We start from the raw sequence: 27570 nt of genomic DNA, 5'->3' as shown, positions 1-27570 counted from the left end.
GATCTGTCACGAGAAATATGCATCCCAAGGATCTGCTTTGCCGGTCCCAAATCCTTCATGGCAAAGGACTTGCTGAGCTCTTTCTTCAACTCTGCAATCTTGCTCATATCATGACCGACAAGCAACATATCATCAACATATAACAGTAAAATGATAAAATCACCATCCGAGAATTGTTTCACGAACACACAATGATCTGAAGTTGTCCGTGTGTAGCCATGGCTCAACATGAAAGAGTCAAACTTTTTGTACCACTGCCGAGGTGCTTGCTTAAGCCCATACAAGCTCTTTCTCAGCCTGCACACCAAATGCTCCTTACCTTTAACTCGGAATCCTTCAGGCTGCTCCATATATATTTCTTCCTCCAAGTCACCATGCAGGAAAGCTGTTTTTACATCGAGCTGCTCGATCTCCAAGTTCAGACTAGCTGCCAGTGCGAGAACAACTCGGATCGATGACATCTTGACAACGGGCGAGAAGATCTCCTCGAAGTCAACTCCTTTCTTCTGGTTGAAACCTTTCACTACCAGCCGAGCTTTGTATCGAGGTCGCGAGTTCTCTGTCTTCAACCTGTAGACCCATTTGTTCTTCAATGCTCTCTTACCTTGCGGTAGCTTCACTAGGTCATACGTGTGATTTTCAGACAAGGAGTTCATCTCCTCATTCATCGCCTTCAACCAGTGCACCTTGTGCTCATGTGCCACAGCTTCATCATAGCACTCAGGTTCTCCCCCGTCAGTCAGTAGCACATACTCATGAGGCGGATATCTTGTAGATGGTCGTCTTATTCTATCAGATTGTCTAGGTAGATCTGCAGGCTCTAACTGTAACCGCGAGCCTGTATCATCCGTAGTCACATCATCATCTACCTGAGGAATCTCACCCCCAGTCGTGGTTTCTTCATACTCACCAGGTACCTCTTCCACTGGATGCTCTACATCAACCGGTACAGGAATAGAGATCTCGTGAGGATTGCCTACTTTGGCCTTCTCTAACTTTTGCAAATCATCGATTGTCTGGTCCTCAAAGAAGACAACATCCCTGCTCCTGATGATCTTCTTGCTATCAGGGTCCCAAAGCCTGTACCCGAACTCTTCATGTGCATAACCCAAGAAGATGCACTGTTTTGCCTTGGCATCAAGTTTTGATCTTTCATCTCGAGGAATGTGAACAGATGTCCTGCACCCGAAAACTCTGAGATGCTTGTATGATACTTTCTTGCCGGTCCACACCTGCTGGGGTACATCTCCATCAAGTGCAACTGACGGTGTAAGATTAATAAGATCAACCGCTGACCTCATTGCCTCGCCCCAGAAAGGCTTAGACAGTTTCGCCTGAGAAAGCATACAACGAACTCTCTCAACAATTGTGCGGTTCATTCTCTCTGCAAGCCCGTTCTGCTGTGGTGTCTTCAATACCGTCTTCTCAAGTTTGATACCGTGAGTCTTGCAATAGTTCTCGAAAGGACCCCTATACTTACCACCATTATCAGCTCTGACACATTTCAGTTTCATGCCCGTTTCTCTTTCCACTGCTACATGGAAGTTCTTGAAAATCTCAGTCACCTGATCTTTAGTTTTCATAAGGTAAGCCCAAACCTTCCTGGTGTGATCATCTATAAAGGTCACAAAATAGAGAGCACCACCAAGAGATCTATCCGACATGAAACAAACATCAGTATGCACAAGGTCAAGTATATGATCGCATCTAGAGGGACGACTTCTAACAAAAGAAACTCTCCTCTGCTTACCAGCTAAACAGTGATCACAAGTGCTCAAGTGCATACCTTTAACGGGCAAAGACTGCTTTCTAGCAAGAATTTGAATACCTTTCTCGCTGATATGCCCAAGTCTCCTATACCATAGCTCGATAGGATAATCCTCAGCAACATTAACCTGACCGGAATTGTGTTTGGCATGCAGCCTGTAGAGAGTGTCGGTCTTCTGACCCCGTGCCACAATCAACGAACCCTTGGAGAGCTTCCATCTCCCATTACTAAATTCGTTACTGTAGCCTTCATCATCAAGCTGACCCGTCGAGATTAGGTTAAGGCGAATTTCTGGAACATGCCTCACCTTCTTCAGAAGCAACTTGCAGCCAAGCTCGGTCCCTAGACAGACATCACCAGTACCGACAATCTTGCATGACTGTCCATTTCCCATTCTCACATAACCATAGTCCCCGGTAGTGTAAGATGAGAAGAAATCCCGATGAGGAGTGACATGAAACGAGGCACCTGTATCTGCAACCCAGGTAGAGTCCTGACATGTGAAATTCACATAGGCTTCATCACAAATGATGTAGGTCTCTCCATCAGATGCCACTGCTGTAGTACCTTCTTCCTTCTTGCTCTCACCGTTGCCATTCTGATTTTTCTTCAGAGCTCTACACTCCCTTTTGTAGTGTCCCTCCTTTCCACAGTGATAGCAAGTGACCACTTTCCTCGTCTTCGACTTTGATCTACCCCTCGATTTGCCATGTGAGTTACTATGCTTGGAAGAGAAATTTCTGCTTTGACTTCTCCCCCGTTGTTCAGTAACCAAAGCTTCAGACTGAATGGAAATCCCCGAGCCTTTCCTTCTAGTCTCCTCATTAAATAAACTATCTGTCACTGTGGCCAACGATAGCTTCCCGTTTGGCGCAGAATTGCTTAATGCAACCACGAGTGTGTCCCAATTATCCGGTAGAGTCCCTAAAAGTAGACAAGCCTGTAACTCATCGGGTAATATTATCTCCAGGTTCGTCAACTGGTTAATAATATCATGGAAATTACTCATGTGCGCAGCCATATCACCTCCATCCTGAAAACGAAGATGAACCAGCTTCTTCACGAGGAATGCCTTATTTTGCGGTGTCTTCCTCGCATAGAGATTTTTCAATTTATCCCACAAAACTTTTGCATTTGTCTCCTGAGCAACATGATGATAAATACTATTGTCTATCCACTGCCGAATCAAACCAATAGTCTTCCGATTTGTGCGTTCCCAAGCCTTGTCATCCTTATCTTTGGGTTTCGCGGAATCCCCTTCAATGGGATCGTACAAATCCCTGCAAAATAGAAGATCCTCCATCCGAGACTTCCATATAGAGTAGTTGGTTGCATTCAACTTGAACATAGATCCTGTAGATTCCTCCATCTCGAAAACACCGAAAAACTCAAACTTCTCTAACCCGAGGCTCTGATACCACTTGTTGGGAAGGGATGTACTCAACCAAACAATAACGCAGCGATTAATCTTCCTCCCCTTCTAGTGTAATCGAGATAGGAACTAATCAAATCAACCAACAAGCAGTAAAGTAAAAGAACACCAATAATTTTACGTGGAAAACCCCGATGTGGGGAAAAACCACGGGACCAACTCCGAATCAACGATCCACTATGAATGAAGGTTATACAATGTCTTTCATCAAGGGTAAACCCTTGGATCACCAAACTCAAGAGAAACACTCTCTTGGATCACCCAAATACTAAATTCGTCACCCACACCGGGTGGTTCACAAAATCAGCTGAAACAGCACCTACAGAGCTCGAATAGAAATTCTGACCGTTCAGAAGTTAGCCCCACGTGTTGTGAAGCTGCTGTCAAAATTTCGTCCCAATCGGAGTTCGTTTGATGTCCCGATCGAGGTTTGATCTCCAGCTGCGCGCTGCCCCTATTTATCCGATTTTGTTCTGTTCTTTTGTTGCTGCTTCTGCTGATCTGCTGCTTCTGTCTGCTGCTGCCGCACGTCCACTGATCTGCAGCTGTTCTGCTGCTATTTATTCCTCAGCTAGTTTGCTGAAATATTAACCCTAACAAAAATGGGTTCTTGGGCCTATTAAAGCCCGATAAAAGCCCAATACAATTTGAGCCCAACTTCCTCCAAATTGGAGGGATACCCAGCAGAATCGATATGGAGCCCTGTGAAATAAGTCGATTGTAATTGCTCGATTATTTTGGAATTTTCATTTTTAACAATCATATATCTAAAAATATATACCAGGACCACAATCGTGTTAAGGAAAATTCGAGGATCAACATTATGTAGAAAAATATTTTTTTGTCTCGAGTATCGTTCCGAATTTTGAAAAATCGAAATTGATGCATGTGAAACATGAAAATGTCCCGTAGATCTTCTTCTTTTTCTTTTTTCTTCTTTTTTTCCCTGAAAAATCAAAATTGGAGTTAAATTAAAGAAATGTCCCGATTTCAAAAGCAGTGAATGCATCGAGCGATAGTCATAGATGACTTCCTTGATAAATAAAGAATATAGTGGGGTCCTTCTTGGTGGTCCTCAAGCGTCGGTGGATTAGAATGGGATACTGATACCGTGCGTTGCATGGGTTGATTATCATCTACCTATTATCGTTTCCATGTGACTTACTCACATTTTAACAACAATATTTCTTTATTAATAAAAATAAATGTTTAATTTGAAACTAAAAACAATAATCTTCAATAACATTAGATTAAGCATAAATAATTCAATAATAATTTTGCAATTAATTGTCCTATTCAATATGAATCATATATTTATTTAACATTAATATATTACAAATATTTATCAAGGATATTCAATAATTGCATTTATTAATTACAGATTTGTTATTGCTCTAAAAATATTATTTTATGAGCTTTTAATTTTGAAAATGTCAGGTTTATTTTTTCTTAATGAATCAGAAGTTCATGAAATTAGCAGGTAATGATTAATTTTAAAATTTTCAAATAATCTTAATTTCATTAAATTAGTGTCTTGCAATAATCTTTTTTTATTACATAGATAATCAATTAGTCTTTTCTTTTAGTGTTCTATTTATTGGAATGCACTAGTTCATCACAAAGTTATATAATTTATTCATATTTTTTGCAAAATAAACTTGTTTAAAAGTCTGTTAATTAATTAATTAATTATTCTATTGATATTTGAAAAATATTAATTTAAATTTTTTATATTTATGTAATTATCCATTTTCATTTATATAAAAAAATTTAGTTGAATTATATATATTAATATAAATATATTGGATTGAATTCTATTTAAAAAGCGATTTCTACATTTATCAGTTCTTACTTAATAATTTTCTAGATTAGATTTGTTTGAAAATTTAAAGTTGTTACACTTATGACATTATGCATTGTCATTTGTATAAAAAAAATTAGTTGAATTATATATATATTAATCTGCATTGGACTGGATTCCATCTAGAAAACTATTTTTGTATATATTATCACTTATTGTTAAAATTTTTCTAGATTATATAAGTTTGAAGGAGCTTGCTCTTATATAATTTAATTAGTGTATTTTACTATATATACAAAGTATGGATATATGAATTCAATAATTAAAATATGATGTTGCAATTATATGAATTGATTTCGAATTATATTCTATCTCGGACCTTTACAAAAAAAATTAAATATAGTAATAGAAACAAAAAACTCCTTTTTGTATTTCATTTCAAATTTTAAAATAATATAAATTGAAATATTATTAAGAGATGAAGCAAATTGACAATTTTAGCCCTATTTACTATAATCCTATTAAATGTTCGTGTGAGTCAATTTTACTTATATAAAAAACTAGTCTTCTTTTCCCATGCATTGCATGGGTTCTCTTTTATATTTAGCTATATAAGTTCTTATTATAATTATTATATTTTGAGAACCAATTTTCTCATCAAAAATATTTTCAATAATAATTTTTAATTTTCAAATACTATTATTCAAAATTTTTTGTTAAAAGTTGGAGTAAATTGATTATTATAATATGGTCAAATAAGTTGTATATGATATTTAAGTTAGTTGTTAATATAGATTTGTCTCTTACATTAATTAACTTTACTAATTATAATAGAAATTTGTTTTGCCCTCTTTCTATATAGCGTTTTCTCATCTTTATTTTCAATTTTTATTTTTATTTTATTTGTGAGATTAAGTTCATATTGATATGTTATAATTTTTTTCTTTTATGTCCACTATCGTTTTTAAAATTCTATATTTATGATCAACTGAATTTTTTTCGTGGTTCCTTTATATATTGCATTGTAAATATTTGTTTTAGCACATTTATATAACATCTATAATAGGAATTTGTTTTGCCCACTTTCTAAGATAGTATTTTTTCATTGTTATTTTCAATTTTTTTAAATTTTATTTATGAGATTAAATTCATAGTGACATGTTATAATTTTTTTCTTTTATGCCCACTACCTTTTTTAAAATTCTATATTTATGATCAAATGATTTTTTTGTGGTGCTTATATATATTGTATTGTAAATATTTGTTTTAGCACATTTATATAACATCTCTTATAACAATTATTTTGATTTTTGGAAAGTATATTCCTTCTTAACACAGCAAAAAAAAATTTAATAATTAATTTCATTATACAATAATAAATTAATAAAATTACAATAACTTTGAATAATTCAATTCACATTTATTTAATTGTTTGTATAATAGCCAGATTTATCATAAATATATGTATATACAGAAACTAATTACATATTTTTTAAATATAAAATTTTATGACATATTATTTCAAATATTTAATTTTTATTTTATTATAACTTTATATTATAATGATTTTAATCTTATAATAAAATGAGGTTAATAGTTTTATCTTTTCAAAAAATTATTTAATAAGTTTTTTACATTGATGATGGATCGTTTATTATAGTAGGAGTCAAATTTACTTATATATATGGATATTGATTGATGGTAATAATTAGTGAATGAGTAACCATATGTTAAGTGATTAATTAGTGAATAATTAACCATATGCTCATCACGGCCACGAAAAAAAGAAATGTGCACATGCTTTGGGCCGTGTCCTAGCCCAGCCCACTTATCCTGGATCAACTGTACTTCTAAACGTGCCCAATCATATAATCCTATTTTTTTTTTTTTGCCCCAAACCCCAATTTCCCTTTCGAAGCACTTTTTTCCCCCTTTAAATTGCCATATTATTTTTGTTGAATAATTTTTTTTGTGAAGAGTAATATATCTTGACAAAAACCAGGAAAATATGAGGCAACGGTAAACTTGAAATCTCATTAAGTGAACTTTACATGCAGTGTAAAGATTTGAATCAACCGAAAGTATCTCATGATTAAAATCATATCAAAGCCAAATAAAAAAATGAGGTCGTTGGAAATCTTCCCAAAACGTAATTTTAATGTGGTTGATTTCCCTTCTTTTGCAAAAGAGAATATAAGTTGGATTAAGAGAAATATATCTGAAATGGAGAGACAAATGGAGAGACATATTTGACCAGGCAAAGTATGAAAGCCTCTATATTCATAACATCTGGCAAGATCTTTATTTTTCTTCTTTTCCATAACCTTTTTGTTAGTTAAAAAAAAAATATTGATGAAGGAGATGAACTAACCATACAACCAAAGAGAACAGGTTTTAGGCACATTATTTCCCAACGATGCCAATGGTTAAGCCACCTACCTGACAAAGCCATGCCCCAAAATCTCGACTATATAAACCTTATAATTCCATCACATTTATCATCCCAACTCATACCTCAAAAGTACAATTAATCTTGCCCAGGTGATTTCATCTAATCTTAGTTGTCGTCCCCGAGATGGCCTCTCGCATGAGCTTTGCACTTGCTTTCTCTATCGCTATACTGTTCTCGAGCATAAGCACTGGCTCTGCAGTTCGGAAGTTGCTTGACACGACTCCACCACCATCTCCCCTATTGCCCAGCATCCCCAACCTTCCTACGGTCACTCTACCACCGCTTCCCTCAATGCCGAAGCTGGCAGTGCCGCCCATGCCTTCGATCCCCAACACACTGCCTCAGCCAACCCTGCCAACGCTCCCCACGACTCAACCGACTCGGCCTAAGCCGGGGACACTGCCGCCTCTTCCGAGCTTCCCCTCAGTGCCGACTAACATCCCGAAGGTCACGTTGCCACCACTCCCAAGCATGCCCTCGATCCCGACTACCATTCCCTCTATTCCGTTCTTCTCTCCACCCCCAGCCCCGACTAGCCCTTGAGAGAGTTACATTTGTGGAGTCATGTCGTCACTAGCTAGCTAATTAAAATTCGTTGTCAGTAGTGTCGTATTACGGATTGTCACAGGAGTCTACCTCGTATCATGGTTTGTGTTTTGGTTATGTATTTATTGATCGATTCGCTAGCTAGCGTGGTGTTTTCATTTGTTTGTGTTAATTAATTGCAATTTTCTTTTGGCATTTTACACCTTACATACAATTGAGTTGGTTTCACTTGATCCGAATTATATTTACCTCTCTATCTCTTGGCGATTACCTCTCCGTACATTGTCGTATAGCTTAATATGACATGAATCAACATAACGATATATTGATCTTTTAATCTTTTCATCGACATTGATCAATTTTTGTTTCAAGAGAAGCATTCACTCCTATAAATGCTCAAGAAAGTGTAAAACTTAATCAAAACAAATGCGACAGTATATATAGATATTAAAATTTCATCTTATTTTGTGGTTCTATGATAACTACGGCCCGTCACTCATAAATTCAACGGTGCTAACTACTAGACAATCAATATGGGTTCACGTGACGTGACAAAAAAATGTAACAACCATAGACTCAACGCTAAAAAGTACTAGCTGCCAGTAAAGTCATTTCACCATACATATAAATACCAGATCTTTCCTCTTCACAATCAATATGAGACTTACGGGCGTGACACCTTTTAATATAAATGTATAATTATGATCGTCTGCTAGCGGATCTCGTTCCCCCTGCTCATTTTAAATGCACGTGCCTCCATTTTCATATCTGCAAACTTTGATTTCATCTATCACAATCAATGTTGTGCATAGTTATAATATATATGCGGGCCTGAACTTCGTCTCGTCGAGGCCCGCATATGTGTGCACGATCATATGGCTTGGGAGTATCCACCTTTTTGGGGGATGGATGACGAATGCACATGAAAAGGAATTGCCACTATCTGTTCACAACCCGAAAATCGAGGGCTGATGAGTTGCCTAGGTCTAGGGGTAATGGATACACCTACTTACCTAAGGCATATCGTCTTGTGGAACAAGAGTTCTAAGTTCGGGGGTTTTGTTACGTGTAGGACTATATCCCGCACGCCCTATCGGTACTCTAGTTTGTCTAAAGTTTGTCGTTTTTAGTTTGTTTTCTGCGTGAATTAGGCTTTGCTCATCTCGCTCGGTTCGACACCGTAAATTCGTGAAAACAATTGATTCAGATTAACCAAAAGAGGAGCGGATCCTTGCGTCAAGGGACCGGTCCACCGTCCATGTGTCTTGGCTAAGCTGACCGTGATGGCAAGTTCACCGCATGGACCGGGTTCATGGATCAATATTATGCAGAAAAATATTTTTCGGTCCCAAGTATTACTCTAGATTTTGAAAAATCGAAATTGACGCACGTAGAGTCTGAAAATGTCCCGTATAGGATTTTTTTTTTCTGAAAATCAAATTGGAATTAAATTAAAGAAATGCCTCGATTTCAAAAGTAGTGAATGCATCAAGCAATAATCAGAGATGACTCCACTGATAAAAGGGGAATGTAGTCGGGTTCTCCTTGGCGGCTCTTGAGCGATGGCGAATCAAAGTGGGGTGCTGACAATATCCTTAAGATCTTCGGACATGCTCAGATAGAGCCATCTGTTTTGTGAAAATTGCATGGTTCCGACCAATCGAATTAGAGATAAGAACGTGTTGATTCAATCGACTCATGTTAATATTTTTAAGTCTTGTATAAGCTTGTAGTTTCTTTCTCAAATTTACCATGTGAGACAACATATCTCAACACCCGCCATCACGTGTCACGTGCCCTAAACACCAGCCCTTAACAACTGACTACGAGCTTGACATTCTCTTTTGTGCTCGGACAAGGGGAGACAAATACCAAATTAGCCTTGAGCTCCACATAATTTGAGAAAGAAACCATAAGCTTATATGAGGCTTGGATCAAACAACCTTTTAGCTTAAACTTTTGGGTTGCAGATGGGCTTAAGTCTGTGTAGGCCCAGTGGGTTTTTTACATGTTATCAGAAAAGGTTATGCTAACGCCGGATTCGGTTTCGAGGCAGTCAAGAGTGCGCCTCATGTTAATCAGGCCCGAGAGTGGCTCGGTCCAGTTCCGAGGTAACTAAAAATGCACATCTAGTTAAAGTTCGAGTGTGGAGCTCGATGCTAGTTTGGTATTTGTCCCCCCTTGCCCAAGTATGGAAGAGGAGCCCGACTCGAGGTCAGTTGTTGAGAGCCGGTGTTTAAGGGCACGTGACAACGTGTAGGCAGAAATAGACCACATATTGCACGTGATGGCGGGTGTTGAGGAGTAAAATGGGATAAAAATCTCACATCAGAAATGAAAAAGAAAATCCATGGGTTAATATATGACTTGGGTACCACCATATTATCAGCTTGAGTTTTTAAGTAAAAATGAGCTTGAGCACGTATAAACCCAACGGAAATTCAATAAATATACCCTGTTTAACAACTGGGAAAATGAATTTTCTTCAAATTAAGAGTGAATTCACTTGATCTGAGGACATAGAGCGACAATATATTAATATATTTGATGAACACTACAAAAGAGAATTGTCATGTATCTTTGCATTGTGTTTGTGTCGCGATCATTGTTGCAAGTCGAGTAGGGATTCCTTCAACCAAAAATTGTTCAGAATAGAACCCTACTAGTTTTCTTATCCATGCATCGCACTGATTTTCTTTTGTAAATACTACTAAATTTTAAATTTTTATATAGATAGATAATTAGTTATAATTTTAATTTTTTTTTGTTATAAATATTTTTCGTTATCTTCAATTATAAGTGGATATAGTAATTCCATTAAATGTACTCAAGTTAATTTGACATCTTTACGTATTGATAATTCTTCTCTTTCCAATGCCAAGTATTCATTCTGTTTTCATAAATTCATCCATTAACACCAGTTGTTTTATCTGCATTGTTCGAATATGTATATATATATATATATATAATATCATCTTGGTGTAAAAACAATTATAAGCTAAAATATGGGGATAAATATTATCTTTGTTATGCGATAAAGCACATATAAATAACATATAATTTTGTGTAATAGATATATTACATTTTTTTAACAGTACTGGGCCGAGGCCCAAAGAAGTACAATGCATTTGCTGGGTGGATTAATTGAGGAGTAGTTTGCGTTACTCCTCAACAAAAAAAAAAGTAAAAAGATATGGATATATGGATATAGATTACCTTTCCCAGCAAAAAAAAATAAAATAAAAAGAAGAAATTTACCTATGCATATATAGCATGGCCTAACCTACGCGTATTTCACTCCAACTATAATGATTTTTTTAGGCTCATGGATGAATTAATTTGTAAAATAAGAAAAAAATTGATGGTAAGAAAAAAAAAAGAATTTGAGATAGAATTAAAAAAATATATATGATGTGAGATTAGGGGTTGAGAGAATAGAGCGAAATAAGGAGAACTTAGCACATAAGAGGAAGAAGAAATGAATAAGGGATAATATTATTTTTATAACTTTTCTCATTCATTTTAAACCTTATCATCATATTTAAACAAAGAATTTAACTTTTCAATTACACTAGGAATAAAAGTAATAGTTATTAAAATCAAATTTTCACTAATAATAACAGGGTAAGAGCAATAATAATAGTATAAGAAATATAAGATAAGATATAAGATACATATAATATATAAGATATGACAAGTAGGTTGTACTTGTCATTCGTTTTTTCTAAACTTTATAATTTGTTTATGTATTTCTCCTATCTTATTATCACGTTTATTTACGTTTAGCGCTAAGCTAAGCCCCCAGTCCCCGACCCTTTCAGTCTGCTTCTCGTCTCCCAGTCTCTCTGTCTCTCCCTCCGACCCACACAAACATCAACCCCAACCCCCCCCCCCCCAACACACACCACACCGATCTCGAGCTGCTGCCTGCTGTGCTCCTTCTCCTATTCGCTGTGCCGTCGCCTGGTCTTCTTCTGGTAGTCACCTTTTGCGCTGCCCCATTGCTCCGGCGTCGCCCCAGCTGCTCAGTCAGAGCCTCTCTCTGGTAGTGATCTTTTTTGTGATTAATTGTATTTGGGTTTTAGACGATTGGAGCTGATTTTGGTTTGTTGAGTTGAGCTAGTAAACTAATTCGATCATATTTGGTTGGGTCTTCGATCAATGATTGGATTGGAGCTGATTTGTTTTGTTCAGTTGAGCTGGTAACTGATTCGATTTGAGATGCTTTTGGTTTGGTTCGTCGAGCTTTGCTCTGCTCTGGTGGTAACTGGGTTGTCAGTTCAATTGTGTGATTAATGAATCAGTTTTTAGAGCTGAGGCAGAGGTTTTTGAGACCAGTCAATATAAATAAAGAAAATCTTCTCCTTCCTTCCATTGTAAGGTTTAGTGGCCGCCGAACTGAGACAGACAGAGAGGAACAGAGAATGGGAGGGAGGAATCAGTCTCTCTTTTCATTTGAATTTATTTATTTCTGATTTAATTTATTTTTTTAGTAGTTCGTCTTCATCAAGCTTCTTGGAATATCATATTAATTTGTCCCCGCTGAGAACACTGTTATGTATTAATAATAAGATTAGCTTGTTGTACATGTATGAAACTTTGTTTTGAATGATAAAATTCAGTTCAATTGTTAAGGATATTTCCCCATTCTTTTCGGAGTAAAAAATTTTCTAACTTAATAATAGTAAGGATGTTTTCATACTTTTCTGTAGAGAAACAAATTTAGAAAAACGAGAAAAATAGAAAAGGAAGTGGATAATTATGGCCCATTTGTTTTCAGGATTACAATCACAAAAACTTTAACTTTAACTTTAACTCAACCCACTACACAACAAAAATACATATTTCCCAAGTCAACTTTAACTTTAACTCAACACACTATACAACATTTGTCCTTTTTCACAATCAAAATCAAAGTTACTTTAACTCTGAAACCAAACGCCTCATTAATTTCCATTAGGGGTGTGCATGGATAGTTGGTATACCCGGAACTGGTTGGAACCTTCTTGCTAAGGTAGGGTTCGAGTAACTCCAATTGAAAATATGGTAGGGTCTGGTAATAATTCAAGGAATCGATGGAAATAGGTTCCGATTTCAGTTTCAACATACAAGGTACTCACGGAATCGGTACCTGAGACTCATATATATATATATGGGCAAATTACAAAAAAAAACTCAAATTTTGTAAAAAGTCTCAGTTTTGTCCTAAATTTTGTTTTGTAACAAAAAAAACCATAAGTTTTCTAAAATGTCTAAAAAATGACATCCGTTATAACTTCAGTCAATTTTTGTTGCTGATGGTGGGTCCCTTTAACAGTCCACGTAGGTCACACGTAGGCAAAAATTGACGGATGTTATAACGGAGGTCATTTTTGAGACAGTTTAGAAAACTTATGATTTTTTCTGTTACAAAACAAAATTTAGGACAAAATTGAAATATTTTACAAAATTTGGGTTTTTTTTGTAATTTACCCTATATATATATATATTTTAAAATATTTTATATTTACATAATCTTCTATGTGCGATGTAGTAACTACAAAATTATAATGAGAGCTTATTTGCTTTTTTGACTAAGAAAAGCTACATCATCTTTTTTTTGCTAAATAACTATATAATCTTTTAGTTGCTTATTTGCTTTGTGTATTATATAATCACTTTTAGTTGCTTATTTGATTTGTCTACTATATAATCCTAAGGAGAGTTACATAATCTTTTAGTTCTATAGATAGATGGATGTGATCCAATTAATTTATGTAAACATTTATCTGTTTTGAGTGATTGTGAATGAGATCTTTTTTATTTTAATTATTTATTTCATTTATTGTGTTTGAAGAGAAAAAAATAAAAGAAAAGGTTATAGGTTACAACATGGTATCCTGAATTTGCAGTACAATTTGAGGCTAGGGAACTAGAATAACCTAGATGACGACATCATGCCCTTAGCGAGCTTCATAGCCTTTTTGCGGCAGACGCTCAAGCACCAGGCTCCACATCGTCACCTCAGATCTTGATTTTTAGTATTACTGATTTTCTAGAATTACCTCGGATCGCATTTGAGCAACCTGTATTCTGATGTGCAGGATTCTCATAGGAAGCAAGCACAAAGCATACTTAGATTAGCTCCTGGCATTGAAGAAACTACTTTGAGTTCCAAACCCTAGCCCATAATAAGAGTGTTTAGAAGATCATTGGGAGAGAATGAAAGTATTTAAAATTATTTATTTTTTCCTTGCCTCTAAATAAAAAGTGGAGATGCCATTATATAGGCACCGTTCTAGTATGACGACAAATAGATATTTTAATATGGTCGACTCAAGCGTGGCCGACACATAACACACTTATAATACATATAGGACCTGACATATTCATGGCCGTCAGTAAATGACATTACTTTAATAATATAGGACTCAAATAGTCTGGTAGAGATAAGAGAGAATCTCCATTATTTGCGAAATGACTTGTGAGATGGTGACAGGTTAGGGTCATCAGAGTCACTGTCATGCGTGTGCCACAACGGCTTTTCCCAAGGTCATCGTTCTATTGCATTTAAGTCTTCTTCAGTCACATGGCTCCACCATTCTTCAGCAGTCATTGTCGATTGAGGCTAATTTGCAAGATCCAGTAGATTCTTATTGAGAGAGCTTGGTCCTGGTTGGTCACATGCTAAGGCTAGGGGGTGAGTTGTATCCGCTGGTGGATTCAAGTCTAGTTGCATGAATGCATTTGGATGTGGAGGGTATGGATCCTGTGAGTCCAATGGAGGGACTAAATGGTCCCTGTCATGGTCTTCAATGGCCCGTTGGATTATGGGCCTAGTTAGCAGTTAGTCTCCTGGGCAGTCCCATGGGACTATGACAGTTGCGAGCAGCCAGATAACTTGAGGAGCTACTCCATGCTTCTCACAGATCACCCTCTGGAACTTTCGGTATTGGTCATATAGATCTAAAATATCTATGGTGAGAGTTCTCTAGACCTTAGGAGAGAATGTTCGTTGAAAACCTGCGGATTCTCCCTGTGCTCTGGAAGGTCTTCTAGGACGCACCATACTCCATGGTTGCTTGAAGATGACAATAATGTGTCTGTGCAACAAAGAATGAGGGGGCACCTTTCGAGCTTCTTCCTCAAAGAGTTGCTTCCGCTGTTGGATGGACCGAAATCATTTTAAGAACTGAATGAAATGAGTGTCCCAGTTTCTGTCTTAAGTGGAATAAATGAGCATCTCCCTGTCAGGGAGATTGCGGTTGAGAAAGTTGAGCATCCACTCTCGATGAAACTGAATCTTGATAGTGTAGTTACGGCATAAATACCACAACAGTCATTTCATGTCTTCGGGATATAGAAGGTTGAATGAATGCTGGAATGGATGGATAAAAGGATATCGAGGATGCATACCGAAAGGATGGAGAGTGAGACTCCATGGTATCGAAATATCCGATATTGGTATTTCCAAATAATTAAGATCTTTGGCCTTGATGAGAAAAGTCTTTGTTCTGACTAGCTCTGCGACTTCAAGGGGAATGTCACCCTTAAGATTTCCAAGTGTCCCGGGTCTCCAATGCGCTCTTATGGCTTGGTTCTATGCTTGAAGAGTTGTGGACATAAAGATGACAGGAATGACTTGAAGTGGCTGCCCAATTAATGATTGTTCCTTCCTTGAAAGGAAGTCAACGAGAGTGTTATACTTCCCTTTGATGTGCTTAACCTCGAAATCATTAGGAAACCATTCGGCCCACCTAAGAAGTTGAGGATGAGGCACTTGCTTCTGCTTGAACTGAATCATCTTTGGGAAGGAAGACATGTCCATCTCGACTGTGAACTTCTGCCCGATTAAATGGAACTCGAATTTTTGTATCCCATTCACAACCGCCATGATTTCTTTGAACGTAGAATGGGACGTTATTCTGATGGTTTGAATCTTCCACTCCGGTATCCACAAATGTGGTGTTTGTTGTTCAGTTCTTCTATCAAGACTGCACCCCAATACTTATCACTTGTATCTGTATGGCGTATATGTTTATCGGTATAAGGAATATGGAGAGGAGGTAGGGACTGCAATTGAGCTTTGAGTTCTCGAGTTGCCTTGGTTTGAGACGGACCACATGCTAGGGCATCCTTCTTTAACATCTTTTCAAGCGGGCGAGTGAGTCAGGCGATCTTAGGAAGGAAGTCTTTGAGATAATTCACCGTCCCAAGAAACTGTTAGATCTATTTATGGGTAAGAGAATCCTCAAGGTATTTTAGCAACTCCTGGGTCACATGCGGCTTCGGTTGGTTTTGATTGTCTGCAAGCTTCATTACAAGGAATTGGATTTCCTTTTGGCCAATAACTATTTTCTTCTTAGATAGCATGATGCCATGGTTGAATGCTAGGCTTGAGAATTGCTGGAGCAATTTAACATGAGCCTCTTCTGATGGGTTAAATAGAAGGATGTCGTCAATAATCAATATACCCTGGGACTTGGTCAATAATAGGATTGAAGATTTGACACATAGCCTTTTGAAACAGGAAGGGAGCTATTTTAAGCCCAAATGGAATGACCTTCCACTGGTAGTGAGCATTCGAAATACAAAACTCAGTTTTGGCTCTATCTTCTGGATGGATTCCGAGCTGCCAGAAATAAGCTTTTAGGTCGAATTTGAGAACACCTTTGCCCGTGACAGGCTAGTGAACATGGCTTGTTTGTTAGGTAATGGGAACTTGTCATCTTAAAGGAAATGGTTTAGCGACCGATAGTTATTACCAGCCTAAGCTTACCTCGAACCTGCTCCGACCTTTTGTTAACATAAAAGGCCGCACACGCCCATGGTGAACTAGAGGGCTTGATGAGGTCTTATTGAAGAAGTTCTGCACATTCAAAGGAGACAGCTTGTTGGTGCTCTGGACTCATTTCGGAATGGTTGGCCTTAGTGGGATTAATATCCTCACTCTTCTTAAAGGGCAGTCTAATAAAGAATTGCTCATTTTTCCACAAATGGATGATAACACTTCTTGAAGAGCGTTTGGTTAGAGTCCGCACAAGATTTTTGCTCAAGAGCTTTGACTAGCTACTCGATCTCTGCCTATTGTGCCATAAAGAGTTGAGGGGTTTGAACGTACGGTCGAAAGTACTGCTTGATCCGTACTCCTTTAGGCGTCATCCTGAGCTTAGCCATCCGGGTTATTTTGTTCCAGCCAACCACAGTGCCTTTCCTAGGCAAGGTTGATCCTAACAACTCGGTAATCAGAGAACATCCGGGAAAGAATTGAATTTTGATTGGCTTAATGATGAGGTGGTTGAGAACACCTCACCGGAGGCAGCGCTGAAATGCTTGGTATGGGACTTCCAACACTCTTTGGAAATAATCTCCAGATTCATAATGGTATAGGCGGCTCTAGTATTAAAGAATGCAATGACCTTGATTGGCTTTGCATAATTTGAAGAATAAATGGAGACTGGTACATGAGGGATTGAATTCACCAACTTAATTTCTCCGGTCACCTCTGTCGCCATATTGCAGGTATCAGACTCAGGCTCCGAGAAATCAGAGTCAGAATCTGTCAGAACTTCCAGTGCCGCAATTGAAACGGGTCCAGCTTCTTCATCTAAGGAGAATAAAGATTCTACATCATCTTTCTCCAAAGAGATGACAGTTGCACTTGCCAGCTAGTGTACTAGCTTAATTCATCGTCTTGGGGCACTTGGACAGTTTTTCGCGAAGTGGCCTGGACATTTTCCACTTCTTGTGATGCTTTTTTTTTTCTTAATGGGGGAACTGCAACTTCTATCTCGTGAAGAGCATTTGATGAATAACTCTGGCTTTCAACATGCTCGATCATGGCCTTGTCTCCTTTCATGTAATCCTTGAGAACCTGCTTTTTCCTACAGATGTCTTCGAGAGCTAAATGGACTTCTTATTGGATCTCGCCAACTGTGCAGTCGACGACCCTTATTCTTCTTGCTTGCGAAGCTCTTTCAGTGGCATGTGCTAGTGAAGCTAGGATGGAGGAGAGGAAAGCTTGTTTGAGGGAGATGTCCGCACCGAGCTCATAGAAAAGACGGACCATATGCTTGAAATGGAGGTCTAAGTGCTTCTTTTTAGAGGAGTAACATCTTCTTTCGAAGAACTTTTTTCTCTTGAGTTCCTTGAGATTGTCAGGGTTCCTAATAAAGACTAAATGCATCAATTTGACGGCTTCAGTGGGACTCCGACAAAGGAAATATACTTGATCTACTTCTGCCATGATGGTCCACAAATTTCAGAGTGTTCAGGTAAATTGGGCGACAAAGTTTGCTAGGAGGTCATGATTATTCTGAGTAACGAGTGCTCTTTGAGAGAGGTAGGCCAGAAATTCTTGGAGTCTTTCTGGCCACTTTGGGTAGGGAATATCGTCTAAAGTGAAGACAATATTTCTCCATTTGGCTGCAATGCTAATGTTGTTTGGTGATGGTCAGAGACGTCAGACTAAACATCTTCTTCGGGTTCTTCAACTCCTGGCCCTTGGCCTATCATCTTCAAGGGCAGAAATGAATTTTCTGAATCATTTGTTTCCCATGACGAAGCTTCTGATGTCACAGCGTCTTCTTCCTCTTCAACTGAATCAGACTAGTTTTGGTCTTCTTGCCTACTAGAGACAATCATATAGTCAGCTTGACAGCTTTTCTTGAGAAAAGAGCTTATGAGATTCTCCTTGGAGGAAACATGAAGGCTTCCTTGGTCTTTCCTTCTTCAGGACGGAGCACAGAGGCAGAAGGGGTCTTACTAGGAAGAGGCGTTTCTTCTACTTCTTTTTTCTTCTCTTTTTTCTTACGCTCTGCTTCTCTGATTTTGTTTCTCAGGTCCACTATGCTTGTCCCGAAGGGCTTCTATTCTTCTCCTGCCAATGGGAAAAATGACGAGGACCTAATGATGGAAGGTCTTTCCATAAAATTATAAAGACAGGAGATCGATGATGACGAAGATGGAGTTGGTTTAGTGTTTCTAGAAAGAGCCACAATCTGGTTACACAGTTTGCGGATTTCTTCCTCATTTCTTTCTAGATCAATATGAATTAGGAAATAGGAAATATGTGGGGTCTCCTGAATCTCTTGGAGTCTTCATTGGAGCACTCGGAGGAGTGACTGAGTCTGCTAATGGTGACGGTCAATCTTATTATCCAATTGATTGACCTATGTGGCAAAAGAGTCTATGGTCCTAATTGATGAAAGGACGTGGTCTAGGCTACTACGTTCTTTGACTACTAGTTAAGAACAGCCTCACCGGTGATGATTGGCTTAATGTTTCCAGTCTCATCACGACTAGTGTGATTTGGGACTTTAAAGGCATTGGTATGCCTTCCTTCGCCATCTGTGAATTACTCTACTTGGGGAAATGCCTTGTCATAGCTAGGAAAAGTAGGATGGAACATGCAAGCAAGAGCTATTCGGGGAACTTCAGCTAGTGGCTATTTTTGCCCCATTCCCTTAATAAACCTCTACGCCGTCAAAGGTGGCACCAAATCCTTGAGATATTCCCGAATTTCTCCTAGATCTTCCCACTTCTACTTTTTAACCCATTTGAGTATGGGCTTAGAGCAGGGCATGACGTTCTTTTTCTTTGGGATTGATAAACCATTCTCTACATCTGGTTCTAGAGGGTCCGGCTTGGAGTCTATGTCTCTTATGTACTCCTTGAAACAAGAAGGCTTCTTCTTTTTGTCTTCCTGCTATTGGTAATAGTTGCCACAGTCTCCACAGTTGCAAACATCCCAGTAGTAGAGTCTTCCTCCAGGTTTTCGAAAGAAATACATAGACTTTCCTTTGTTGTTAAATGAATGGATCGGGGGCATCGACTTTTGGTTCTTGGGATTGTCTCGCATACCCTATTCTTCTGACTGCATCATCATCATCATCATCGTCTGGAACATGGGATAAGTGAACTGCTCCGAATTTTTAATAGGTTTGTGATCGAAAGTGATCACAACTTTTCCGTCAGGTTTTCTGCCAAACTTAGGCTTCGAGGACTAGATGGGCTGAGCGCTTTGATGCAGGCACTCATAGTCGGTTATCCACTTGTTTGGGAGCAGCTTGACAAGGTCTTGTCTCGTGATCTGGCGGGGGATGTGGACACACGTGGGTGTGTTGATTGAGTCCACCAAAATCATGAGAGCTTCTTTAGATCCTTCGAGAGAAAGATTCTGTTCATGATTATGGACTCTATAGACCATCTGACAGTGCAGGGAGGCCGCAACAGAATCTTGAACTTAAAGGGCTCCAGTAATCTGGAGCTAAACCTTTAGGGCCGTCAGTAGTTTGAGAACTGAGATGTTGAAGTTTGGAATAGAGTGAGAAAGACTAACCCTGCGTTAAGGGTAGTCTCTATCGTCCCTATATAGGCGTGCTGATACTCCAAAAATCTAGTATCCAGCAAAGCCATCCTTGCAACGACAAGCAAGCTGGCGGGGAAACTTTTGTGGGATTTGTTGGTATACGAACTGTTCAGTCTCAGAGGCTCGGTGTTGATCAAACCTCGTAGATTGAACATCCTCCTCGACGTGGTGAGTGGACTGGCGAATGAGATGCTGTATGCTTCTTATGGGCAAGAAAGTAGTTGATTTAGAGAAATCGATGCAAGGGTTTATAAGAGGCAAGTCAGCATAGATCTTGTAGTCGTCGCTAAGGTAAGATACCTCATATGGGGCGTCAAGCTTTTTACCAAAAGACTTGCGAAATGGAGTTTCTATAGAGAGAGTGACATTAGTAGAATGAGGAGTTTAAGTAGAGGTCTCCATGGTGGTGAAACTCTAGGTATCAACGAAGGAACTCTTCAATAGTTCTAACATAAACCGGGCTCTGGTACTAATTTGGAGTGAGGCTAGGGAACTATAATAATACTGATAACCAAGACCTGGATGACAATATCATGCCCCCTTAACGAGCTTCATAGCCTTTCAGCGACAAACGCTCAAGCACCAGGCTCCATATCGTCACTTCAGAACTTGATTTCTAGTATTATTGATTCCCTAGAATTAACTCGGGTCATATCTAAGCAACATGTATTCTGATGTGCAGAATCCTCATAGGAGGCAAGCATAGAGCATACTTAGGTCAGTTCCTGACATTGAAAAAACTACACGGAGTTCCAAGCCCCTAGCCGAGATTGAGAGTGTTTAGAAGATCATTGGGAGAGAATGAGAGTATTTGAAATTATCTTTTGTTTTTTTTTTCCTTTTTCTTATGCTCTGCAAAAAGGCTATGAGATAATTTCAACGAAGACTCAAGAAGATCTAGGAGACCCCTCCCGTTTTTTATTTTCAGATTGATCTGGACAGAAAGGACGAAGAAATTCGCAAACTGCGTAACTAGATTGTGGCTCTTTCTAGAGTCCCTGAACTAGCACCATCTCTGTCATCACCGACCTCATGTCTTTTCAGTTTTATGGAAAGAACTTCCATCATTAGGTCCTCGTTTTTCCCGTCGGCAGGAGAAGAATGGAAGCCCTCCTGGACAAGCATAGCAGACCTGACAAACAGAATCAGAGAGGCAAAGCGTAAGAAAAAGGAGAATAAAAAAGAAGTATAAGAAATGGTCATTAACTGGGCAGCCACTTCAAGTCATTCCTGTCATCTGTATGTTCACTGCTCTTCCAGCACAGAACTAAGCCGTAGGAGTGCATTGAAGACCTAGGACACTTGGAAATCTTAGGGTGATATTTCCCCTAAAGTCGCAGAGGTAGTTAGGACAAAGACATTTTTCATCAAGGCTAAAAATCTTATATGGGAATACCAATACAAGATATTCCGATACCATAGGGATCTTATTATCTGTCCTTTCGGAATGCATCCTCGGTATCCTTTTATCCATCCACTCTAGCATTCATTTAGCCTTCCATATATGGGTGTGCACGGATACCGAGTATACCAGAACCGGTCAGAATTTACCCATTAAGGTGGGGTCCGGGTAGCTCATATTGAAAATAAGGTAGGGTTCGGGTATTAAAATAAGGAATCGGTAAAAACCGGTTTCGGTTCCGATTTATGCATATAGGATATCCAAAACCGGAATTGGAATCGATTCCTGGACCTGAATAATATTTTCCCCCATTATATATAGGGGTATTTACCTAAAATGGCCAATGGTTTGCCCGTTTTGTTAAATCTATCATATGTTTTTTTTGTCAAATCTATCCCATGGTTTACTTTTTGCATCAAATCTATCCCGGCGTTATCCTTTTCGTCGACATCTAACGGCCGTACTGACGTGGTGCCTACGTGGCAAGTGTGGCCCGTTATCTCTCCACGTGCCACGTCAGCACGACAGTTAGATATTGACGGAAAAGATAACGCCGTGATAGATTTGATGCAAAAAGTAAACCATGGGATAAATTTGACAAAACGGACAAACCATATGCCATTTTAGGTAAAAACCCCTTATATATATATATATTATATTCAGATATTCCTATATTTAAAAAATATAATCAACAATTTTTAAAAAAATCTAAATCTATATCGACATTCTGTTTTGCATAATTATCGATTATGGATGAGACATTTTCGGTTTTATTTAGCGAGACAAAAAAATTTTCAAGTTCCAACATGGCATTCAGAACTTGTGGTATAATATGGGTTCTAGTTCTAGGACTCAACGGGGTATGGTTCGGTTCTAAAATCTTGGAACATTTCCCTTATAGTGTAGGGTTCGGATATCATGAAAAAAATATGGTATCCGAACCCACACACCCTTACTTCCATATCCTGAATACATGAAATGGTTGTTCTGGTATTTATGCTATAAGTACAGCGAGAACCAGCAGGTTTTCAGCGAACATACTCTTCGAAGGTCTGGAAAACTCTCACCATGGATATCCTAGATCTCGAATACCAATACCGAGAGTTCCAAATGGTGATATGTGAGAAGAATGGAGAAGTTCCCCGAGTTATTTAGCCGCCTGCAACTGTCCGACTCCCTTGGGACTACCTAGGATACTACTTGCTAACTAAGCCCATAATCCAACAGGCCTTTGAAGACTACAAGAGGGACCATTTGGTCCCTCCATTGGACTCACAAGATCCATACTCCCCAAATCCAAATGCATTCATGCAACTAGACTTGAATCCACCAGCAAATGGAACTCACCCCCAGCCCTAGCCCCAGCCGGCCACCAACTTGGGCCAAGCTCTTTCAATAACAATCTACTAGATCCTGCAAATTGGCCTCCGCCAACAATGACTAATGAAGAATGGTGGAGCCACGTGATTAAAGAAGACTTAATTGCAGCAGAACAATGGCCCTAGGAAAAGCCGTGGTGGCACGCGTCTGACAATGACTCTAATGACCCCAACCTGTCATCATCTCACGAGCTATTTCGCAAATAATGGAGATTCTCTCTTATCTCCACCAGGCTGTTCAAGTCCTATATTATTAAAGTATGTCATCTATTGTCGACCACGAATATGTTAGGCCCTTCATGTATTATAAGTGTTTGTGTGTCGGCCATGCTTGTGCTGGCCATATTAAAATATCTGTTTGTCGTCATATTGGAACGGTGCCTATATAATAGCATCTTCACTTTGTATTCAAGGGCAAGGAAAAAAAGAGTTAATTTCAAATACTTTCATTATCCCTCAATGATCTTCCAAACACTCTCATTTTGGGCTAGGGGCTTGGAACTCCAAGTAGTTTCTTCATTGCCAGTAGGTATACTAGGTGCTTGCCTCCTATAAGGACCCCGCACATTAGAAGATGCGATCCAGATAATTCTAGGAAATCAGTAATACTAAAAACCAAGTTCTGAGGTGACGATATGGAGCCTGGTGCTTGAGCTTTTGCTTCAGAAAGGCTATGAAGCTCGCTAAGGAGTATGATATCGTCATCCAGGTTTTGACTGTCAGTATATTGGAGTTCCCTAGCCTCACCTTGAATGAAGGTTTCGAGTAGGTTCTGGTTTCAAGTCCCAACAGAGCATGATTTGGAACTTGTCCCTTACAAGATAGGATCCGGATATCGTGAAAAAAAGAATACCCGGACACGCACACCCCTAGTTTCCGCGACTCACTCTGAAATTCAATAGATAAAGCAAACCTTATCTCGTAGATTTCTGAAATTTGAGGGACTGGCTCTGCAATTTACAACTCTAAAGGGAAAGTTTCGCAAATTATATTTTCCCTCAATTTCTTGTTCTTTTGCCCTCCAATTCGTCTCCCTCGAACTTTCTCTTGGCTGAAGATGTCCGAGAATCCACTGCGGTCGCTCTTCCGAAACATAGAAACAGTATCCAAATGCCTTCAAGCCCACCTCTCTAATTTCATCGGCCTGTCCAACGACCCATCGCCCATCAACAGAAAACACCTTTTCTCTACCTCGTCTTCATCCCATGGGAAATCGTCAAGTACAGGGGTCAATTCTCTTCAACCGGTTGACATTCTGAAGAAGAAGGTATTGGTTGATCGAATGGAGTTAACTTGTTTTGTAGCTGATAGCTGTTGAGTTTTTTTTTTTTTTTTTTGGTGGGTTGGTTTGGTTTGGTTTGGTTTGGTTTTTTTTTTTTTTTTTTTTTTTTTTTTTTTTTTTACTTTTTTGGGGTTTGGGGGGGGGGGGGGGGGGGGGGGAGGTTGGGTGAGGGGCGAGCGCGTGGTGTGTGTTTGGAGTTTGTGGGGAAGTCCTATTGTTTTCTGTCTGCTTATTCGAAGATCTCTACGTACTTAATGATTGTCTGAGTGGGAATGAAATTTCACTTTTGGTTTTCTTTTTCCCCCTAACATCTGTGTTAGTTTGGGTTGTCTTGCTGACATGAAACGCAAACTTGATCCACTCGACGAGACGCTCGCTTGTGTCGATTAAGTTTTAACGCCAATTAGCATAAAGGTTGCAACCTCTTTAGTGAAAAATGGTAGAAAATTTGGTGATGTTGGAGGACTTAATAGTAAAGGGCAGAGTGAAGGACTAAGTACCAAACTTGCCAAGTAGCATTCCCATCCTTCGATTTTGGTTTGTTGTGTTCTGAAGCTTTGTTGGAGGCTGCTAGGCAATTGGATGAATTGTGGCAAGTTTTTTTTTTTTGCCGTGTAAAATGGTGGGCAGCAGCGATTGCAACATTTCCGTCCCTGCTATGCAATGTTCGGACTCTCGTGATCAATCGCGAACATATCGGACGAACTGAACAACTAGCGCAAGCTCTGGTCCCCTTAGTGTAGCGCCACCAAGAGCTAGTTTACGAAAGCCGGAGATGACCCTAGGTCTAAACCAAAGAGCCCACCCTAGCATATGTCCGTGGGGATTGAACTCGAGACTGAGAATCTCTAAACCGCATGAGAGTGAGCTTGAAACCACTAGACCATCACCCCTGATGTAGAATTATGGCAAGTTATAGTAAGGGGCTTACGGCTCAGTCGTGCTTGTTAATCCCTACGGCTACTTTGCCGCTCCATTAGGCTGCTTTTGTTGTCCATATTATGTGAAACTCTTTGGAAAATTAGAGTTGTAGATTTTGCCCTTATTAGCTTGCATTGACACGCGATACTCCTTCTGTACTGTCTGAGATAAAGAAATAGCACAGCCAAAGTGATGAATATTTTTCCTTCAGGCCCAAGCTGCCGCACCTGTGACAAAAGAAGAGCTTGGGAGGGCCACCTAGACTTTTCTTCACACACTAGCTGCCCAGGTCTGTTCTGTGGTATACTTTTGGATTTGATTATCTTCGTTCTGGACTTTCGGTAGTCGGCTGGAGGAGCTGTCATTGTTATCTACTCTAATTGTCTGTTGATTTTTGAAGCTTGTTATAAATATATTGACTTGTTAGTACAGTTGGCCATCATCTGAGTCTAAGGTAGAAATTGCTGATGGAATTCGCTTCTCTATTTACTCAGTGGTTCATCTTTTTGCATGCTTGTCCGAGAGGCTCAGGACATTCAAGCACAATTACTTGACATTAGAATTTTGTTGCATGCACTATGCCAATTTCTTTGCTTATAAGTTATTGAAGTTGAAATTCCTTCCTTTCAAGAGAGCAGCTTTCTCGTTCTTCTCTCTGCTGATTCGAGAATTTATATATTGACTCTTTTGCAGTACCCAGACAATCCAAGCAGACAGCAAAAGAAAGATGTAAAAGATTTGGTATGGTGATCTAATCAGTCTCCTCTCTCATCATATCTATACTCTATATTTTCATGTTACCTTCTTATGATTGATTGAGCTACCAAATATAAACAACTGCATATATGGGTAACATGTAACAATTATTTCTGCAGACATAAGGAGCATGATCAAATTAACCAAATGTGTTTCACTGAATCACTGCAGATGGCTATCCTATCTCGATTATACCCTTGCCAGGAATGTGCCGATCATTTTAAAGAAGTGCTGAGGTACAATATAGAGTCTCTTCATCTAGCCAATCTCTTAGCTTCCCCTTTGTTTCACCCTCCCCTGTCACGTTTCTAGAATAAGTTGCTGAAGCTGGGGCTGGCAATTACTTAACACAATTTAACAAGGGGAAAATATAAACAGCAACACTATGCGACCACAGCACAAGCTCATTTACATCAACCTCTATACGACCAATGGATTTTTAGGAGAAATCACTATTTTTACATGTCTATAAAGCTTTTACCCTGATGTGATGCCGATTCAAAAGCGAGATAAATCATATTGGAACTTTACAAGGCAATATATACCGCCATTGCTACCTAGAGGCAGCAAGTCAATTTCACTTTGTAAATTTCTCAAGCAATTGTTCTATTACTTTTTTTTTTCCCCGCAAGTGGGGAATTATTCTGTTACTTTGCCTACTGCTTACTTTTTTTTTATGTCATACGCTTGACAGAGCAAATCCAGTGCAGGCAGGATCTCATGCTGAGTTCTCACAGTGGTTATGTCATGTACACAACGTTGTTAACCGAAGGTATCTTAATAATTTATGGACTTTGCCAATTTATTATTTTTAGAGTTCCCACAAATTAATTTGCACCCTACTTGAAATATTTCTGGTGATACTTGACAGCCTCGGGAAATTGGTGTTTCCTTGCGAGCGACTTGATGCAAGATGGGGAAAGCTGGAGTGTGAGAATCGAGCTTGTGATGATGTACAAGGAACCCTAACAAAATTCGGCTAATGAAATTTAATGTACTACATTTTCATATGATGGAACTTAGCATGAAATCAATTACTTAGTCGGTGATCCACTGTGCTATTGGAGATATTCTTAACAGATATCATCATAAAGACACTAATGACATACAATGTGATGATCAGATGGAGAAAATTTGCTCAGCGAGATGTACATGATCTTCAGATTTCCGTGCATAATAATGTGTTTTTTTACATCATTAAAAGGAAAAACTAACGAGAGCATAAAGGATTTCTTGAAGGTCAAGTAAGTCGTTCATAATATCATATTCTAGTGTAATCCCTTCCTAAATGATGCAGATTGCGAAGTAAATTGCCTGGACTAGCAGCATTGATGGGAATTTGGAAATAATGTATCCACGAGACCCTTTCCTTCGAGGCACTGAATCTCACACACTCCTTTGCTGCTACAGGAGCTAACAATTATTCCACAGGGAAGTTTTAGTTTCACGTGATGTTGGCAGTCTTATATGAAGCATAATCAG

General features: G+C 38.8%; 2 protein-coding genes across 3 annotated transcripts; both read left to right on the top strand.

Moving 5' to 3' along the window:
* The first annotated feature begins 7576 nt into the window (after positions 1-7576).
* On the top strand, positions 7577-7996 carry LOC116200503 (protein PELPK1-like). The gene has a single exon (XM_031531352.1). It carries the CDS (start codon positions 7577-7579, stop codon positions 7994-7996), a length of 420 nt encoding a protein of 139 aa, XP_031387212.1.
* Positions 7997-11798: 3802 nt separating this feature from the next.
* LOC116198540 (FAD-linked sulfhydryl oxidase ERV1-like) lies at positions 11799-27233 on the top strand. Of its 2 annotated transcripts, XR_004155342.1 has the most exons (6): positions 11799-12044; positions 25544-25621; positions 26026-26073; positions 26260-26324; positions 26783-26860; positions 26960-27233. XR_004155342.1 is itself a non-coding variant. In XM_031528708.1 (5 exons), exons 1-5 carry the CDS (start codon positions 24187-24189, stop codon positions 27069-27071), a joined length of 513 nt encoding a protein of 170 aa, XP_031384568.1. In that variant the 5' UTR covers positions 24123-24186; the 3' UTR covers positions 27072-27233. The 2 variants fall into 2 exon arrangements, 1 of the variants encoding a protein (XP_031384568.1); XM_031528708.1 differs by lacking the exons at positions 11799-12044; positions 25544-25621 and adding an exon at positions 24123-24396.
* Positions 27234-27570: the final 337 nt, after the last annotated feature.

Source organism: Punica granatum, chromosome 3, assembly GCF_007655135.1.
Source record: "Punica granatum isolate Tunisia-2019 chromosome 3, ASM765513v2, whole genome shotgun sequence".
NCBI lineage: Eukaryota > Viridiplantae > Streptophyta > Magnoliopsida > Myrtales > Lythraceae > Punica > Punica granatum.
Note: the sequence above shows the minus strand (reverse complement) of the source record. Positions and strands in the feature narration are given on the sequence as shown.